At 48.0% G+C, this 20,821-nt stretch overlaps 1 protein-coding gene across 1 annotated transcript; it reads right to left on the bottom strand.

Annotated features, from left to right (window-relative positions):
* Positions 1–18,911: 18,911 nt before the first annotated feature.
* Positions 18,912–20,574, bottom strand: LOC123077405 (NDR1/HIN1-like protein 6). Its single transcript, XM_044499674.1, has one exon. The coding sequence runs from the start codon at positions 20,276–20,278 to the stop codon at positions 19,391–19,393; it is 888 nt and encodes a 295-aa protein (XP_044355609.1). The 5' UTR covers positions 20,279–20,574; the 3' UTR covers positions 18,912–19,390.
* Positions 20,575–20,821: the final 247 nt, after the last annotated feature.

Raw genomic sequence — 20,821 nt, 5'->3', positions numbered from 1 at the left:
CATTTTTGAAAAAGACTCTCAAAAAGGTGCTTCTAAGGCTTTTTGCAAAAAGTCCAAAAAAAGTCCCTCCCTATTTGGTTTGCTAGGGACTTTTAGGACTTTTTTAGTCCCAACACAAAAAAGTCCCTGGAACCAAGCACCCCCTAAATTCTTGCGCAGATCAGAGCAGTAGCAGGCTTATCCAGACTGGTCCGCATCGCCATGATCTGGTCCGCATGGATCGATTGATCAGGAAAGATCATAACCGTATAGCCATCTCCGGTGGTCCTTGCTGCGTCTACGGCCGCCGGGTGCCTTAAACCCGCCTCATACGTCCGGGCAGGCCATCCGATCATGATTTTTCAATCCAGACGGATTTCTTAAACGGGGTTCAAACATCCGGGCTGACTGGCAGCCCTCATATCCAACTCAAATATATGATAAATATGGAGGCACCCGGGCGCGCATGGGTACGCCCGTCAGGTCAGACTAAGGCAGGGTCCCATGCGAAGACGCACGGAAACCCGGCGGCCCCAAGCTCGTCTTCTCCGTCGGACCGGTGGCGCCACGTGGCGCAGCTCCGGTGGACCGCGTAGAGCATAGCCCCCCTATTTAAATCGACCGCGGCACGAAACCCTACCATCAATCCATATTTTCCTCCGCATGTTCGCCGTCCCGCCACTTTCCACTCCACTCATCCGCCTAGTAGCCATGCGCCCACGCCAGTTTTTGAGCCGGAGCGCCATCTCGAGCTCCTTTAGCAGATCCGGGCTAGGCGCGAAGTCCGGATCGCCGCGGGGCTATCTTCGGATGCAGTGGATCCGGAGGAGGAGGAGGATGTGGGCACTAGTAGAAAAAGGGTCAAATGTGAAGCACATTAGTGCCGGTTTGATTTTGAGCCGGCACTAATGTGTCCATTAGAGTCGGTTCCAACGGCTAGGCGGGAGGAGCTCTTTAGTACCGGTTCGTGGCGAACCTTTAGCACCAGTTCGTGCCACGAACCGGTACTAATGAGGCTGTGGCCCCACGAGCACCTTTAGTATCGGTTCGTGGCATGAACCGGTACTAGAGTTTCTTACTAAGCTGTTTTTTAGTCTCACCTCGCGAAGAGAGAGGCACTAGGAGCGGTTTATAAGCCCTGAGTGCAGAGACGATGAAGAAGAGGCGCAATGCTCACCTTCACGTTGCTTAGCTTCAAGCCTTGAGGAATAGGGTAGACTGCATGGAGCTATGTGCAGTGCAGTCTACACTATTCTGAAAGGCTTGAAGCTAATTAACGAGCATTGTGTCTCTTTTTTATTTTTAATAACTTATTATAACTCCGGACTTCTTGTTGTACGGCAAAAACTGGATGCACTTCGTGTACAAACTGGAGAATACGGCAAAAACTGGATGCACTTCGTGTACAAACTGGACAATCTCTTTCGAAGTATCAGGGCCGGTTTCGGACGAAAACTCATCTGTTACACCGGCACTTCATTTTTTTTAAACTTATTACAACTCCAGACTATTTTTGCGTTCAGTACGCATCATTCAAAGCGACGTCATCAATTTTCAACACTTTCTGACATCATTTGCTATTTTTCAGTCATTTACCGATTTGTTTTCAGAGCTAAATGACCGTGAAATTGAAAATCGCTACAAAATGAACTCTGAAAATGTTGAAACTTGGCATGGTATCATCATTTCACCCACATAGCATGTGCAAGAGAGTAGAGAGGGTTACGGCAAAAACTGGACGCACTTCGTGTACAAACTGGACAATCTCTTTCGGAGTATCAGGGCTTCGGACGAGAACTCATCTGTTACACCGGCACTTCATGTTTATTAAACTTAATTGAACTCCAGAATATTTTTGCGCTCAGTACGCACCATTCAAAGCGACGTCATCAATTTCCAACACGTTCTCACATCATTTGCTGTTTTTCAGTCATTTACCGATTTGTTTTCAGAGCTAAATGACCGTGAAATTGAAAATCGCTAAAAAATGAACTCTGAAAATGTTGAAACTTGGCATGGTATCATCATTTCACCCACATAGCATGTGCAAGAGAGTAGAGAGGGTTACGGCAAAAACTGGACGCACTTCGTGTACAAACTGGACAATCTCTTTCGGAGTATCACGGCTTCGGACGAGAACTCATCTGTTACACCGGCACTTCATGTTTTTTAAACTTAATTGAACTCCAGACTATTTTTGCGTTCAGTACGCACCATTTAAAGCGATGTCATCAATTTTCAACACTTTCTGACATCATTTGCTATTTTTCAGTCATTTACCGATTTGTTTTCAGAGCTAAATGGCCGTGAAATTGAAAATCGCTACAAAATGAACTCTGAAAATGTTGAAACTTGCGCTGAAGCCTGTATTTACAAGAAAGTGAGTGGGAGCACTACATCATTTCTGATAAGTATATGTGAATGACATATTGTTGATCGGAAATAATGTAGCATTATTCTGCAAAGCATAAAGGAGTGTCTGAAAGGAGTTTTTTAAAGAAAGACCTCGGTGAAGCTGCTGACATATTGAGCATCAAGATCTATAGAGATAGATCAAAATGCTTGATAAGTTTTTTCAATGAGTACATACCTTGACAAGATTTTGAAGTAGTTCAAAATGGAACAGTCAAAGAAAGAGTTCTTGCCTATGTTACAAGGTGTGAAATTGAGTAAATACTCAAAACCCGACCACAGCAGAAGATAGAAAGAGAATGAAAGTCATTCCCTATGCCTCAGCCATAGGTTCTACAAAGTATGCCATGCTGTGTACCAGATCTATTGTATACCCTACCATTAAGTTTGGCAAGGGAGTACAATAGTGATCTAGGAGTAGATCACTGGACAACGGTCAAAATTATCCTTACTGGAATAAGGATTTGTTTCTCGATTATGGAGGTGACAAAAGGTTCATCGTAAAGGGTTACGTCGATGCAAATTTTGACACTGATCCAGATGACTCTAAGTCTCAATCTGGATACATATTGAAAGTGGGAGCAATTAGCTAGAGTAGCTCCGTGCAGAGCATTGTCGACATAGAAATTTGCAAAATACTTACGGATCTGAATGTGACAGACCCGTTGACTAAAATTATCTCACAAGCAAAACATGATCACACCTTAGTACTCTTTGGGTGTTAATCACATAGCGATGTGAACTAGATTATTGACTCTAGTAACCCTTTGGATGTTGGTCACATGACGATGTGAACTATGTGTATTAATCACATGGTGATGTGAACTATTGATGTTAAATCACATGGCGATGTGAACTAGATTATTGACTCTAGTGCAAGTGGGCCTGCTGAAGGAAATATGCCCTAGAGGGAATAATAAAGTTATTATTTATTTCCTTATTTCATGATAAATGTTTATTATTCATGCTAGAATTGTATTAACCGGAAACATAATACATGTGTGAATACATAGACAAACAGAGTGTCACTAGTATGCCTCTACTTGACTAGCTCGTTAATTAAAGATGGTTATGTTTCCTAACCATAGACATGAGTTGTCATTTGATCAACGGGATCACATCATTAGGAGAATGATGTGATTGACTTGACCCATACCATTAGCTTAGCACTTGATCGTTTAGTATGTTGCTATTGCTTTTTTCATGACTTATACATGTTCGTATGACTATGAGATTATGCGACTCCCGTTTACCGGAGGAACACTTTGTGTGCTACCAAACGTCACAACGTAATTGGGTGATTATAAAGGTGCTCTACAGGTGTCTCCGAAGGTACTTGTTGGGTTGGCGTATTTCGAGATTAGGATTTGTCACTCCGATTGTCGGAGAGGTATCTCTGGGCCCACTCGGTAATGCACATCACTATAAGCCTTGCAAGCATTGCAACTAATGAGTTAGTTGCGGGATGATGTATTACAGAACAAGTAAAGAGACTTGCCGGTAACGAGACTGAACTAGGTATTGAGATACCGACGATCGAATCTCGGGCAAGTAACATGCCGATGACAAAGGGAACACCGTATGTTGTTATGCGGTCTGACCGATAAAGATATTCGTAGAATATGTGGGAGCCAATATGAGCATCCAGGTTCCGCTATTGGTTATTGACCGGAGACATGTCTCGGTCATGTCTACATAGTTCTCGAACCCGTAGGGTCTGCACGCTTAACGTTTCGATGACAGTTACATTATGAGTTTATATGTTTTGATGTACCGAAGGTTGTTTGTAGTCCCGGATGTGATCAAGAACATGACGAGGAGTCTCGAAATGGTCGAGACATAAAGATTGATATATTGGAAGCCTATGTTTGGATATCGGAAGTGTTCCGGGTGAAATCGGGATTTTACCGGAGTACCGGGAGGTTACCGGAACCCCCCGGCAACATAATGGGCCTTAGTGGGCCTAGGTGGAAGAGAGGCGAGGCGGCAAGGGACTGGGCCGCGCGCCCCTCCCCCCTAGTCCGAATAGGACAAGGAGAAGGGGGCGGCGCCCCCTTCCTTCTTCTCCCTCTCCTCTTTCCCCCCTCCCAAGTCCTAATCCAACTAGGAAAAGGGGGGGAGTCCTACTCCCGGTGGGAGTAGGACTCCTCCTGGCGCGCCCCAAGGCTGGCCGCACCTTCCCCCCTTTTGATCCTTTATATACGGGGGCAAGGGGGCACCCCATAGACACAACAATTGATCTCTTGATCTCTTAGCCGTGTGCGATGCCCCCCTCCACCATAATCCACCTCGATAATATCGTAAAGGTGCTTAGGCGAAGCCCTGCGTCGGTAGAACATCATCATCGTCACCGCGCCGTCGTGCTGACGAAACTCTCCCTCAACACTCGGCTGGATCGGAGTTCGAGGGACGTCATCGAGCTGAACGTGTGCTGAACTCGGAGGTGTCGTACGTTCGGTACTTGATCGGTTGGATCATGAAGACGTACGACTACATCAACCGCGTTGTGTTAACGCTTCCGCTTTCGGTCTACGAGGGTACGTGGACAACACTCTCCCCTCTCGTTACTATGCATCACCATGATCTTGCGTGTGCGTAGGAATTTTTTTGAAATTACTACGTTCCCCAACACCTGCGAGACCTAGGGTGTGCAAATTCAAGCCCAGAAGGGCCAACAGGCTCACAGGGCAGCGCGCCATAGTTAGGCCCAAAAGCCTGCTATATAGAGAAGTTCGAAGGAGCAGCCGCGACTGGGTTTATAAACCAGTGCGTCTGCCCTTCGCTCGGCGAGGTGGGACTAAACATTGTGCACCCCCGGTGGCAGCGCACAACCATTAGTACCGGTTGGTGGATCCAACCGGTATTAATGCGTGGGCCTTTAGTACCGGTTGGTGGCTCCAACCGGTACTAAAGGGGGCCGTTTCCCGCCGCTTGACCTGGCGAAAATTGGCCTTTAGTACCAGTTGGAGCCACCAACCGGCACTAAAGGCCCCTCCTATATATATGGCACTTCCGAAAAATTCAGTTTCATCGACCATCACTTCTTCTTCAACTGCTTCGCGCCGCCCGTCGCTGCCGTCTCGCGTTGCCGTCCCCGTCGTCGCCGTCCCCGCCGTCCCCGTCGTCGCCCCCGGCCCGCCGCCCGTCGTCGCGCCGCCCCCGTCGCTTCGCCGTCTCGCGCCGCCGCCCGTACGCCACCGCCCCCCGCTCGTGTACACACACACAGTACAGACACATATTTTTTTTACTTATTTTCTGTTTTCTGTTGTTTAGATTAATGTTAGATGAATTACGTAGATAAGAATGTTAGAATGTTAATGTTAGATGAATTATATGGAAAAGATGTTAAATATTAATGTCAATTTTAAATGAATTAGCTAGATATATATTAATTAGGTATATATATGAGATTTGAACTAGTTGAATTAATATAACTATTTTATTTTTAGTATGAAAATTAATTGAACAAATTTATTTTTAGTAAGAAAATTTAAGTGTATGAGATTATTTGAACTAGTTGAATTAATATAACTAGTTTATTTTTAGTAAATGCTTAGTTGAACTAGTTGAATTAGTAGAACTAGTTTATTTTTAGTAAATGCTTAGTTGAACTATTTGAATTAGTAGAACTAGTTTATTTTTAGTAAGAAAATTTAGGTATATGAGATTTGATGATCTAATTAAAATATTACTATATATAGCTACTTTATATATTTTAGTAAGAAAATTAATAGAGCTAGTTTATTTTTAGTAAATTCTTAGTTGAATTATTTGAATTAATAGAACTAGTTTATTTTTAGTAAGAAAATTTAGATATCTGAGATTTGATGATGTAATTAAAACATTACTATATAGAACTAGCTACTTTATTTTAGTAAGAAAATTAATAGAACAAATTTATTTTTAGTAAATGCTTAGTTGAATTAGTTGAATTAATAGAACTAGTTGAATTAATAAAAGTAGTTGAATTAGTTGAATTAATAGAACTACTAAGTGTTTAATGTTTCACCTATATGAACATAGGAAATGTCGTCTGACGACGAAAAAGATTTCATTAAGTGTGAATACTGTGAAGACCAGCGCGACTTGTGCGACAGAAATTTCCTTGTTGATGATAGGCGCTTCAGTATCAAGCTGGATGAGACCTTCGAAGTGGATACAGTAAGTCACAACGACAAGTCTTTTTTCGTAATTAAGCATGACTTATATATGCTTCATTTGCTTCAACTTATAATTTTAAATTTTCACTATTCTACTAGCGCATCTCCTGCCATGCAAGAATTTTTGTCTTGGATAAGATAGGTTTCAGTGCTATGGAAACTATGGAGGTAAAGAGAGTTTAACTGAAGACCGAGCATGGTTATACTTTCAACGTCAAATTATACAATGTAGACACGTACACCTATTTTGAATGCAAAATTTGGCAAACACTATGCAAGGCTTATGCATTTGAGCCTGATATGGTTATCACCTTTGATATTCGTCCGGAAGATGATATTGAAGGTAATAAAGACATTTGGGTCGATGTGCAGACGCCTCCAGTTCTACCATTATGTGAGTTTCTCAACCATATTTAAGTCTTTGATATTGTTTATTCAAAAATAGTTGACAACTAATTTCTATTGACAGCTTATTTCCATTCAAGCAAACATGTCCGGCGCTTGGTAGACAGGACCTACTACTGTCCCGGAGCTGAATTAAACCGTGAGGAGATAAGTCATTATGTTTCATGGCTTGAGGATCTTCATACTGTCAAGACAAATTTTCTTCTTGCACTTAGAAATGTTAGTACTCAAAACGTGCGACCAATAGTGATCGTATTGAACTACGGTCACATCTATTTACGAAAGATGGTAAGATTTTTACTATTTATCCTCAGTGCATCTTTTGCATACACTATTTTTTTCTAAACTTTCATTGCTAAGTATATTATTTACTATATGATGTTCTTTAACAGGGACTCCCGATGACAGTTGTGCCTCAGTGGATCGAGACTAAAGGTCACATGTCAATGGTTAGCTTACGGCCAAGATATCCTACATTGCACATGAGTGCATTCAGGATTTCTAATAGCGATGAATACTTAATAGTGAAAGATTGGAGTAAAATTGTTAACGATCCCAGATAAGTACTAGGGGGCAGCAATGAGAAGCACAGCCCACGATTAGGAGACAGGTTCATCTGCATGCTCCAATATGATGAATCAGGAGAGCTATACATGTTCTATGCTATTTTACCTGAGAGAGAGCAGCATGAGTGGTTTAGCTAGTTCATGCTCTTAGTACTTGTCCTCTCATGTCCGTGTTCTTCGTCCTGAACTTAATCTCAAAAGGTGATTTGCTTTTGTGGTGTTATGAATGCTTATAATATCATGACCATGTTGAACTCGATGATATCTTTGCTTCTGGTACAAGTGAATGTTTTTTTAAGCTAGTGTTGGTGGTGATTAGATAGCGGTAATGACTATGATAATTAAACAGTGGTAATGACGACTATGATGATTTTTAGCTAGCCAGTATACTGTTGTTGATGATATGATGCAAGAGTTTTTATATTAATATGATGATGATGATGATGAATTATTATATCATCTATGAAAGAAACCGCAGATTAGTTTAAGCTGGATGGATCCTAGCTAAGTGATCAAGTATATGCCATATCCATATTATACTTGATCACTTAATATTATACTTGATCACTTAATTATAGGTGATCAAGTATAATATGGATATGGCATATACTTGATCACTTAATTAGCTAGCTAGGATCCACATGCATCCAGTCAAAACTAATCTGCGGTACTTTCACCTAATGATTTAACAACTAAAATAATCACTAAATTAAATTGAAAACACAAAATTAAAGGAAAAATAAAAAATAATACCAAAACACCCCCCAAACATTTAGTACCGGTTGGTGTTACCAACCGGTACTAAAGTCCTGCACGCACACGGGCCTGGCTCGTGCCACGTGGTGGCGCTTTAGCGCTGGTTCGTGATGAACCGGTACTAAAGGCCCTTACGAACCGGCGCTAAAGCCAGGTTCTGCACTAGTGGGGGGATGCTGGCGACGCGGATCTGCAGGCAGAGCAGCAGGCCATCCTTGATCCCCTTCGGTCGGAGCCGGCTGTGGAGGCCAGACACCGTCGCCGGTAGGAGATGGAGGCGCAACAAGCCGCAAAGGAGGCGAAGATGCTCGCCTACATGGATGAGGTCGAGCAGGAGGAGGATGAACCGAAGCCCTCCTACCCGGCCGTCCAGCCGGCGCCCGGCACCACATCTCTGGCGACGAAGAATAGCTAGGGTAGTACGTAGCATGTAATACGTAGGATTTCTTTTGCGTGTTTTGTATGGATCCAGGGATCGAAATATATATGAGAGTGGCTAATTTAAAGCGTGACCGGTCACTGTCCACGGACGCGCTCGATCACATCCGCGAGCGTTTAAAGGACCGGATTTGCACGCCGTTGCTCTTAGACTTAGAGCATCTCCAGCCGTTGGCCCCCCAGGAGGCGCTAAAAATCGCCGCCTGGGGGCGTACCGGCGCTAACCGCGTGCTGAGGGCGTGATGCTCCCCAGTTGCCGCGCCCACGTTTTTTTTTGAAAAACAAAATCCGGCCCCACATTCGCACAAACAAGGCGCAAATTCAACCAAACTTCGGCGAGTTCATAACATATATATAATATCTTACAAAAAAGACACTACTAGACCCGCCGTCGCCCTCGCCGTTCCTCGCCGCCCGCCGCCCTTGAAGCTCTACATGCCGAGGAGCCTGTAGAACTGCGTGTAGTCGTCATCGTCGTCGCCTCCTCCGCGGCCGCCTTCCTTGCTGCTCCCCTGCCCAGGGCCGCTGACGCGCGGCGGGTTGGACAGTCCGAGGGCGTCCTCGTCCTCGTCGCTGTCGAGGATCACCACGCCGTTCTCGTCCTCGCGCCCACGCTGACGGGCGGCTATCTCCTGCAGGGCTCGGCGCTGCCGGACCCTCTCGTCACGGAGGTAGTCGTCCTGCGCCCACTTTAGGGCGGCCTCGTCGGAGAAACCGCGCTGGACTATGGCCTCGTACTCCGCGGGAAGGTCGGGCTCCACCTTCGGCCTGACGAGCCGGGCAGAGGTGGGGGAGGACTCGGCGATGCGGACGCCGGAGCTGCGGGTGCGCTGGCTGATCGGCGCGTCCTGGGGCTCCGGCTTGACGGGGAGGAGGGAGGAAGAGCCGGACGAGCGACCGGACGAGGAGGAGGACGCTGGGTCCATGCGTCTCGGCGTCCACGAGCTTCCACGCCGGCGGGAGAAGGTGGGGCAGCGGGGTACTCAAGCCTGGCATGTTGCCGCCCTCGATGTACTCGAGGACGGCCTGCAGCGTGCGGCCGGGCACGCCCCACCATCGGCGGCGGCCGTTGGTGTTGAGCCTCCCGGAGGGCACGACGCCGTTGGTGGCCTCGAGCTGCTCGGCGTGGCGGCGACGAAAGTACGGCTCCCACAGCGTGCTGTCGGGGGTGTACCTCGGCCCTTCTCTCGCCGCTTGAGGCAGAGAGGCACGGATACGGGCGATCTCCGCGTGACGCGCCGCCCCGGTGGGCGGCGGCGGCACCGGGACCCCGCCGGCGCTTATCCTCCACGCCCCAGGCACCCGCATGTCCGGCGGGACCGGGTACTCGGCCTCATAGAGAAGCCGGGCTTCGTCCTCGTGAAGGTGGCGGCGGCCGAAGCCGTTCGCCGCGCGCCATTGCCTGGGAAGCGCTCGGCCATTGGGTGAACTGGAAAGGGCGAGAAGAGAGGGTGGAACGGCGGCGTCGGCGGTGGAGAGCGAGGTGTGTGCGTGGCTCACCGGTGCGGGAGGGGGCGGCTTATATAGGCGGCGCTCGCGTGGCCGCCATGCGTACGCGTGGCGGGCGAGTGACGCGCGTCGCCCCGTCTTCACTGCGCCGCCCGTGAGGCATCAATGGAGGAGGCTGACCGGCGTGGCAGCGCGCGACAGCTTTGGCATTGATTCCCCCACAGGAACCGAGGCGATGAGGACGACGAAGCGATGAGAAGAGCCAAGTCGCTGCCAAGGAGGGCCGGCCGATTTTCGCTCCAAAAACGATTCGGCCGACGCCCCCAAGCGCCCCCAGCGCGCCGGGTGATACGCCACCGCCAATTTCTGCCTGGGCCGGCGGAAAAAGGGCCTTTAAGGGTGCGACTGGGCTGGTTTTTCGGCGTGGTCAAAAAATCGCCTGAGGCCTTGCTGGGGCGCGGCTGGAGATGCTAGCTCTGACGATCTTGGCCGGGCCGCCACAGGAAAAGCGTATGACTCCAGCGGAGCGCAGGGCGGTTGCAACGCGCGGTACAAGTGCAACCCTGGCAATGGCAGTGGGAGGCAGGGGGGCATGCACCAGGCATGTGGAGAGCGAGGAGGGAACGCACGCACGTCGCTTTGCCTCGAGCAATCACCGCGCAAGGTCGCGGCAACTTTTCCTTTTTGTCCGCTCCATCCAAGAGGCAGGCCGCCCGCAATGATCACCGTCTCAATGCCTTGCGTCGCAATTCTACCACGCATGATTGACGCATCGATGCATCACGGTGCTGGCTCCTGGCTAGTGCGAGTAGCAGACAGGCGACCCTGAACCCAAGGGGCTTGGCCAGCAAGCTTCTCCTCTCCATTCGCAGGGGGAAAGGAGCGACCGAAGAACACAAGAAGCAAAGGAACCTGCCATGATAAGGCCTTTGATGAAAGAAAGGTCTGATAGATCCATCCCGTGCTTATCTATATTATCCCCCGCCTTTGCTCTTTTGCGGCACTGATGATCTCTCTCATCTCATCTGCTGGACCCAAAGTATGAGACGCCTTGAACCCATTGGTTCTCAGGGCCTTTTGGTTGATAGCGGCAGCCTAAGCTAGATTCACACGGAACATTAGTAGAAGAAGACATTAACAAAAGGGCACCGGGTCACAGCAGGCAACTTTCTTCGGCTGCACTCTTTATCTTGCACTTTAAAGTGTCAGGTGGTGGTGTCCATTTCTCTTGTTCCAGCTGCAAAACAAGTACTCCCTCCGTCTAGGTGTATAAATCACCTTACGAAAACCAAATATTAATCTTAAAACACTTAGGCACGGTGCATTAACTCCTTTCTTGTCTCTTGACATATCAATAATTAAGAGATGCGGGGCGTGCATGCTTTCAATGACTTGAGACTATCAAACACGACATGTAATAAACAACACAGAAATTGCCATGTTACATGAAAAAAAGGGATATGGGCCGGCAAATGGACCCAGTCGCCCTTTCACACGAAGTAGGAAAGAGCAGAAGAATAGTGGGCCAATTGCAAAAAAACAAAAGTATAGTGGGCCATGTAAAAAAAGATTACAGTGGGCCCAGAAAGTGAGGGGCCATACCGCCTGAAGAGTCTCCACACGGGCCTCATTTGCCGCTGCCCATGAACAGGTACTATTTTCTAAAACCGCTCAAAAAAAGGTACTATTTTCTAAAAAACATTTTGTTCACAAAACAATTTTTTATTATACATACATATATTTATTTCTTTATAATAATTACTAATCGGTCAGGAACATGTTCAAACGTTTATGTGTTGCAAAAAGAAATGCTCACGTGTAGCAAAATAAATGACTTATATTCGAAAGAAATGTTCATGTATTTAAAGAAAACATACTTTGATACCCTCCGGCCCAGAATATAAGGTGTATTATTTTTAAAAAGTCAAATTATTTTATGTTTGACCAAGTTTATTGTAAAAAGTATGAACATCTACAATGCAAAGAAGCAAAAATATATTTGTTAATGAATCTAATGAACATGATTTGTTATTGTGGTTGTTGATATTTTTGCCTATAAACTTGGTGAAATATAGAAAATGTTGAATTTTAAAAAAAAGACAATAAATTTTGAAATGGAGAGAGTATTTTGAAAACACATTCATGTTTTGAAAAAAAATCCTATATTAGTGTACTTGCCAAATAAAAAGGTAAACAAATTAATAGTTTATTAGATTTTAAGAAAATCAAAAAAAAATTCAAAAAAGTCACCGGTGAAGCCTTCATTATACTTAGAAAATATTTATATGTTTCCCGAAAAGCTAAACTGGAAAATGATAAAATTAAAATAAATAAGTTAGTGAATATAGGTACATATAAATGAAAATAAAACTAGAACAAAAATAGTGAAAGAAGAAAAACACAGAAAGAGAGAAAGAAAAGAAAAAACAGCAGAATGAAAACAAAAGAAATAAAGCTCCGGCTTTGTTGGGCCGGGCCACCCCGGCTCCTTCTTTGCGCGATGATCTGTCTTTGTGTGGCCCCTAAAAATAATCTGTCTCTGTGTGTTGGTCTGCTTCCACCCAAAAACAAAAGTCTACCGCTCAAAAACAAAAGTCTTGGTCTGCTGATAGGTAACGTACTGACCCGTGTAGCGAAGAAAGAAGCAGCACTGACCCGTGATGCTTGTATTCGGGTTTGGATCCATACATTTATTTATATATATTTCCCCTAGGCGCGAGGACAAGCCTCACCACTGTTGCTGACAGTTAAAGGAAGCAATATAGTAGTACACGCACGGCATCAGCTGGACTGTTGGTTCCAGTACGAAGATGTCACGTATCAATGCATCTACCCAACGGCCACAGTGGCGATACTCTCACCCAGTCCCTACCCTACCCTCTCTAGGGAGGTGGCCTGCCGACAGGAGAGGGCACTTATTCGAAAAAAGAAAGAAAGACAGGAGAGGGCACTGGAGGTACTACACCGCACAGACGCGTGCATTCATCGAACGAACGAACTGGCCACATGCACGGTGAAGCCAGGCCAAAGCCACCCGGCGCCGTCTGCATAATCATGATCCACACCACACGTACGTACGTACGTATCGGCCGGACGGGACGAGTGCATGTTCTTCTGTAGCGAAAAACATGAAGCACGGCGGCTAGACCTGGCTAGATAGATAGTGGTGGTAGCTGCATACATGCATGCTTAATGAAACGTGCTGCCTTTGACATGTGCTGTGCTGCGGCCTGCGCCCGAAGCCTGAAACCACTACAGTGAAAGTAAGTAAAGCCTGCACTGCGCTGCGCTGCACTATCCACACAGCAGGCTGCTTGCATTGCATGCAGTCTGCCGCGGAAGCTGATGATAGCCTGAAACCACAGACCACCGAGCCCCGCGCTCCTCTGTGCTCGCTCGCTCGCGGATTCATGGCTATCCATGTTGCCTGCTGCATCTGTTTCGTACCGTTGCCTCTTGGAATCTAATGCGTCCAGACCACGAAGGACACGAACGCACTACTACATGTACCGGTGGAAATTAGTCCATGCTCCGGCCGAGACGCACGCCTACCAACACGACTCAACTTGGCTTAGATAGTTAGGTCTTCTTTCCTCGGGACTCTGAGATTGGTTACCACAGACTGATTGTACACGCTACTAGTAACTCTCACTACTATTTGAATGTGGGTTGGGTAGGTTGGCGAAAGAGAAAGAAGCACGCACGGAGGAGTACGATCGAAATCGAATTCAAACGCCGCTCGCTATCGGCCAGTCAAGGCGAGAAAAAAGGTTGCATGGAACAGGACAACTGAGCCATAGTAGAAACCGGACGCAAAAGCAGGCAAGGCGACAAGGGCCAGCCAGCCGGATCGTGCCGCCAGCAAGCACCATTTCCATTTCCTCGCAACCTCACCCCTCAACGCACCACACAAGACCGACCGCATTGATGAACGGACCGATCGCTGCCCGCCCATGCCGCGGAAGAAAGCGATGCGACCGATCCGGGCCGCGCCAAAACGAACCACCGCCCTTTTTTTCCTGGCTTTTCCCTTGCCCGCTGTACAACCGTCCGAAAAAGGAAACGCGCGTACGCTTACGCCTTGGCTTGCCTACCCGAGTGCTGCGCCCTACCCTACTCCTACTCTACCTCCAGCGCGGGCCCGCCGCCGGTCAGCAGCTCCACCAGCCACTCCTCGTCGACGAGCTCCGCCATGTCCGCGTCGGCGTCGGCGTCGCCGTGCGCCGCCGCCGCCGCCGCCTTGGTGTCGTCGTCGGGCTCGGGCCACGGCCAGGGGATGGCCGTCGGGGGCGGCGGCGCGCCGGCGCGCGTGTCCACGGAGGCCATCACGCTGGACGCCGCGGCGGAGAAGGACGGGCCGCAGCTCTCCTCGTTGCCGTTGATGGTCACGAACCCGTCGTCGCCGCCCTTGCCCGGCGAGGAGGAGATCTCCAGCTCCAGCCACCGCATCACCTCCTCCACCGACTCCTCCGCGATGCCCTCGTACTCCTCCCCCTCCTCCTCCTCCATCTCCGCCTCCTTCCACGAGAAGCCGCCGCCTCCCTCGACGAGCCCCGCCTCCCCGCCGGACACGGCGAGGACGGCCTCCCCGCCCCGCTTCCGCTTCCTCACGCCGGCGGCCTCCTCCTCCTCCATCCACCCTACCACCCCACTCCCACGAACTCGACTCAGAGAGATTGCGCGAGCGGAGGGAACCGCCAAGTGGAACTGAAAACAGAGGAGGAAGATAGGAGAGTGAGGCGTGGTGGAGGATAGCGCGGTGGAGCGCCTTGCCGCGTCCACGTCGGTTTATATAGCGCGTGGGGCGGGACGTGGCTGCGCGGCGCGGGGCCGTCGGATCCGCCTCGGGGGCACGCCCCGGCGCGCATCCGGCGGCCTCAGGCGTTACGCGAGGAAAAGGACGTGTTCGCGTCGCGCGGCGTGGCGTGGCCGTGGCGCGTAGCGCGCTCTCCTCTCCTCTCCTCTCCTCCTCTGGGGAACCGCGTCCTTTTTGGACGCGACGAGTGGGGAAAGAAACCAAACCCTTTCTTTTTCTCCGTTCGTCGGTGCTGTTGACCGTCGTCGCTGGGTGGCTCGGCCCGTGGTGGATGGGGGATGGGGCGTGGGTGGGTGCCAGTTGGGCTCTTGCCAAAAAACGAACCCCAATCTCGCGCTCGTGACGGAAGCGCGGCAGGCCCAGAGCCCCGCGCCGCGCCGCACCGCACCGCCGTTGTTGTGGCGTGCGGGGAGGACGGACGGACCGCGAGGGTTCGGGTAGCATTTCTCTGGGTCGTACGTAGTATTGATTGTGGCCAGCTGGTGCGTGTGTTCCGCTCTATCTGCGGCGGTTTTCGTTGGCGCCTTTGTTGTTGCCAAAAGCTGCGGGGCTGTTTAGGTCCGTCGCCGATCTCCTGCATGCCATCACCTTCGTGTCTTGCACGACAAGGATTCGTGTCTCCGGATTAATCGTGTGAGCTGTACGGGCGCGATACGCTTTGGGTAGTTCCTTCCGGGAGAGGTTTTACACGAGTGTCGACGAGCGCGCACGTCTATCTCTTGCTTTTTTTTAGGAAAGAAGCTGCACACCGGGGAAGGAAGGGAGCAAGAAAAGGGATTCTCTGGGGCAACTGGACTACTGGGTTACTGGCCCAGTAGCAGGCCATTGGGGGATAGCGCTGGAAAAAGAACCCAGGCCTATCCGGCCCAATCAGAGTCTACTTTTTTTTATCGTCTGAATCTACTTGTTGTTTTTTTTGCGAGAAAGTTCTATTCATCTTCAATCATTCTAAGAGAAATGTACTATTTGTTGGTATTCCATGGGAGTTATAGAGAGAACAAAGAATAAATGGGTGGAAGAAAAAAACCATCAACGGTGGAAAAGAGGTTCTCCTAAAATCGATTGCAGAAGGTAGAGTAACCATCACATGCAATGTCCAATCACGCAAGCAATGCCGTATTAGCAACAAGCGAGGGTGACAATCAAATAAGGATGATTGGTTCACTTGGTAATTTGTGTCGCCCTGGAGAATTTATGGTAACCAAGATTCCCTTTGTGCAACAAAATCATGAGATGGATTATTTTTGGACGGCGACTTTTAAATGTTGTTTTAAATGTTGCGTTGAGGAAGAACGCATCATTCATGTGGCAGAGCATCATGGCCAGCGTCGATAATATTAACAATGAGTGCTACTGTTCCACGCGAAGCCGGCAGGAAAGTCACCAGACGAGCATCCCTGTCGGGTGTCAGCACTAAATGGGCCAACCCACTGCTGGGCGGATTTGCGACCAGTTTTTTTACATTGACCGGTTTTTCCATTAAAATACTACCGTATTTTTAAAAACTATTCAAGAATTCCAAAATATTTGTGAACATACAAAAATGTTCATGATTTTGTAAATTTTCATTGAATTTTAAAAATCTTCAAAATCAGAAAATGTTCACAATTTTGAGAAAATACTCATGGTTTAATTTTTTTTCGTAAATTTGAAAAATAGTTGCAAATTTAAAATGTGCATGGTTTGAAAACATTTCTTGAATTTTTAAAAATATTCACAAATTCATAAGAAATTGTGACCTTGAAAAATATGTTGATGATTAAAAAATGTTAGCAAATTGAAAAAATATTCAGAAATCCAATTTGGCTCTCGGGAGCACTTGCTCCTGAGCGCGAAAAATAATTTTTGAAATGTCAAAAAATCCCAACATTTGTTTTGTATTTATAGTCACATCCGAATGCTGCTTGCAAAGTTTTAGGAAAAAAGTTAAAAATTTTGGCCTCTGCAAAAAAAACAAATTTGAGCACCAAATGTTACCCCAAAATGTCACCCTGAATTTGTTTTTTTCACAAACGAAATACTACTGCTCCGTTTCACATGAAAATTATCAAGCATGATTGCGACTGTAACACAAACATCCATAAAAAAATTCAGAATTTCTTGAATATATTTTATCACTTTTTTGCCGGTATTGTTCGTCCGGAGGCAAATGCTCCCGAGCGCCAAAACGCCCCTCTAAAAAATATTCATGAATTTAGAAATTGACTGTGTTTTGGAAAAAAGTTCATCAATTTTAAAAAATGTTTGTGAATTTGAAAGATGTTCATGGTTTCAAAAAATGCGTGGATCCAAAAAATGATCTTGATTGTAGAAAATGTTACGTATTTCAAAAATTGTTCGCAAAAAATAAAATAAAAATGAAAACAAAAGAGAAGAAGAAAATGAAAAACCAGAAGGAAGAAAAATGCTCCGCAAAGGTTCTAGAACATTTCTGAACCCGGAATGTGGATTCTTCCGAAATTGTCTAGTTGGGTCGGCCCCAATATCTATGCATAGCTATCACAATGGTATGTGTTTGCTCGCTAAACATCGACATGTGGAGTAAATAGGATGGTATATGTGACAAGTGGACGATGGCAAAAAAAAATATAACATTGGAACAATGTATGGATTCAAAACTCTCCTTCGAGGAAAGTTACAACACGTAGCGTGGGACGCTTGCTCTCCAAGGTGAGTGATCTCATTGATCTTTCTACCGGACACTAGGATGAACACATGTTTTAGCCTGATTCAAGGGAAATTCTTGCCATCTTTTTATTGCAACATGAGATGACGGATCTTATTGCCTAGAGCTTTAACAGAATGGGTGTTTGTTGGTGCGACCTTCGTATAATTCTATCAGGGATTAGCAACATGGACGAAAAAACGAGGCATGATGATGGAATGGGTTCGACCTGCGTTCACCCTTTTCAATATCGTGCGGTCTTGGCTAACAGATATACTAAAGTGCCCCGTCCCGCGTCAAACATGTAATCGAGGGCCTGGAGATGCAAAGCACTTACCTTTTCAGAGTTAGGAAGCAAGGGAGTCTAGAAGGGTATGGTGATAGGAGATATTGATAATGCAGGTGAAGTTGTCATTGAACAATTGTTGAATCTTCCTGCACACGAGGTGGCGTTCCTCGGCCGCAAAAACTTCCAGAAACGACGGGGATTTCGCTTGGTATCTCTTATGAAGCGAGTTTTTATGATTGGTAGTTTGCTATTTCCTCCCTTCCGTGATGTAGAACGTTAAGAACATCTTACATTATAGGACGGAGGGAGTACTATACGACCCGTGAAATTACTCAAACTCATTTCAAGCATTGTCCCATATATTGTTGTTGGCCATGAGTTGGCTATAGTAGCTCCCTTCTTCTTCAACCATGTACTACTACTAACTCTTACTATCACAAGTTAATAAAGAACGGATTTGATATTAAAAAAGAGAGAGAACATAGTACCAACCTTAGCACTGGAAGATTAGACTGCAGACCAAAGATGCTTCTTCATGGCTGCACGGTCACCCAGCTTTTAACAATAGCGGTGGCGTCTACTGTTTAACACATCTCGCGAGTACGGGACGTAAATTTCCTCCTCCTTTTCCACGGTCGCGTGTTGGGAAAAGATGCAGCGCGCTTTAATGATTTGTGTTGACCTTTAAACTAAGCCCTCACCGATCCCGGTAAACGACCCCCATCATCGTGCACAAATCCTCACAGCTTATGCCCTTTTTTTTATAACGAATGACCCTTTTGCCCTCCAACAGCTTATGCCTCACGGCGCAAATCCTCACAGTTTGTTCATTTCTTTTTTCAGAACTCCGCACTTCCTGTAATTCAACACCGCTCGCTTTTCCTCTGGCGTACAAAATCAGTACTGTACTACTGTACTTCGGCAAAAAGAAACCTCGGGCTCCAGAATATATTCCTAAGCAAGGGATGTATACTCGTTTTCAAGAAAAATTCACGCGAATTCTCTGCATAATCATACATGCTATTACAAAACTGTCCGTCAAGATTACAAAAACATGAAAAATAAAGGAGAGTATAGTTTGACAGTACATTAGTAATACATGCCACTAACAATTACAAATTCCCCCCGACAAAAGAAGAAGCAGTTACAAATTCAGATAGATATGTAGTCGTACAAAGTTAAGCAGAACAATCCCCAAGGTGTACTTGCACTAGCAAAAAATAAGGTAACGCAAAAAAAAAGAAACGTAAAAAAAAGGAAAAATAATAAACAAATACCTCAAACCTCACATCACTCCTCCCCTCCCCCCACCCGCCAAATTTCGTAAAATTCAAATAGGATTTTTTTTTTACAGCAACCGTCGGTTGTGATCTCTACTACCGCCGCGTCCCAGGTGAAAAGTAAAGTGGCTTTGGTTCGCTTTCGCAATGTGCCCCCTGGGAGTTTGCGTCGTCACTAGAAGGTCCACTTCCAGATCTTGACTCGGATCCTGACCTGGCACACGCGCGCGACGGTGGTCGCCGCCGGGGGCGAGGTTGTCGCGTCGTCGACGGCCGCGGACGGCTCCGGGGCCTCCACGGCGGACGGCGCCTTCGACGGCGCCTTGGCGACGGTGAGCTTGACTCCCTTCTTCTTTGCCGGAGTGGGTGCCGGGGCCGGCGCGGCCACCTTGATGCCGTCGCAGTGCACCTGGATGCCGATCTTCTTGGTCTTGAGCCCGCCCACCTTGACGCCGGCCTTGGTCTCCAGGTCGAGGGTGATGGCGAAGGTGCCCGACTTCTTGATGTCGGAGCTGGCGGCGGTGGGGTCGACCCCGAGCGCGGCCGCGGTGACGGTGGCCTTGATGACGGTGATGTTGTTGGCCTCGTGCAGGAACCCCGGCACGGTCGCCTCCCCGAGCGGCACGGCGTTGGCGGCCGTGGCGGCGGTGACGGTGAAGTCGTCGTACAGGTAGACGAGCTTCTTGTTGGGGTTCTTGGCGGTGAGCGTGAAGTCGATGGAGTCGGTGAGCGCGGGCGCCGTGGCGGAGCTGGAGAGGCTGAGCTTGTTGACCCGCGCGACGGAGAGGGTGAAGGCCGGGCGGTGGGGGCGGTAGAGGAGGTAGAAGCCGCCGCCGGCGACGGCGGCGACGAGGGCGAGGAGGAGCACGACGAGCACGGCCCAGAAGAAGCAGCAGCAGCAGCTGAAGCGGCAGGAGGAGCGGCCCCCGCGGCGGCCCTTGGCGGGGCCCTGCGGGCGGTAGATGGGGCGCTGGTACATCTTGGGCGGCCCGCCCGCGCCCGCGCCGTTGGTGGCCGCGGCGGCGGCGGGGGGCTGCGGGTTGGGCTTGCCGTTGGAAGACATTGCCGCGCGCTAGCCGGGGACGAGGTGGCTCTTGGCGCGGCGCGGCGGTAGCTAGGTGCCTGGACTGGACTCCGGCCGTGCGCTTGCTGAGCGAGTCCTCGGAGAGAGAGGAGATCTATAAGCTGAGAGGAAGGAAGACGCGGAGGAGAAGGTGAGGTGAGGTAAGGGAAAAGGGACGGGTCACCTTACGGATGGTTCGTCCTCACCAAATCATTTGCTACCGCTGCTGCTGCTGAGCTAGCTGCTGCCTGCTGCTGCCTTTCCTTTGCCTTTTTTATTAAGCAAGTCTCCCCCGTAATTCTCGTTCGTGCCAAGTTGGTTTTTCTCCCGGGAAAATCATTTGGATGGTAGTTTAAACTTGTATTCACCCACAGAAAAATTCAAAAAATTCTACCTCACGTACTGTATAAAGTTTTTGAATGAGCTGCAAACTGAGCCTGGTACTGGCACGAACTGCTAAATTACTCCTTGCGCCGTAGCAGTGGTGGAGTACTAAAGTTTGTAGTGATGGCTACTTTAATTTGTCCCCCTAAAACTTATGTA

Source organism: Triticum aestivum, chromosome 3D (assembly GCF_018294505.1).
Source record: "Triticum aestivum cultivar Chinese Spring chromosome 3D, IWGSC CS RefSeq v2.1, whole genome shotgun sequence".
In the NCBI taxonomy this organism is placed as follows: domain Eukaryota; kingdom Viridiplantae; phylum Streptophyta; class Magnoliopsida; order Poales; family Poaceae; genus Triticum; species Triticum aestivum.
This window is presented reverse-complemented; position numbering and strand designations above follow the sequence as displayed.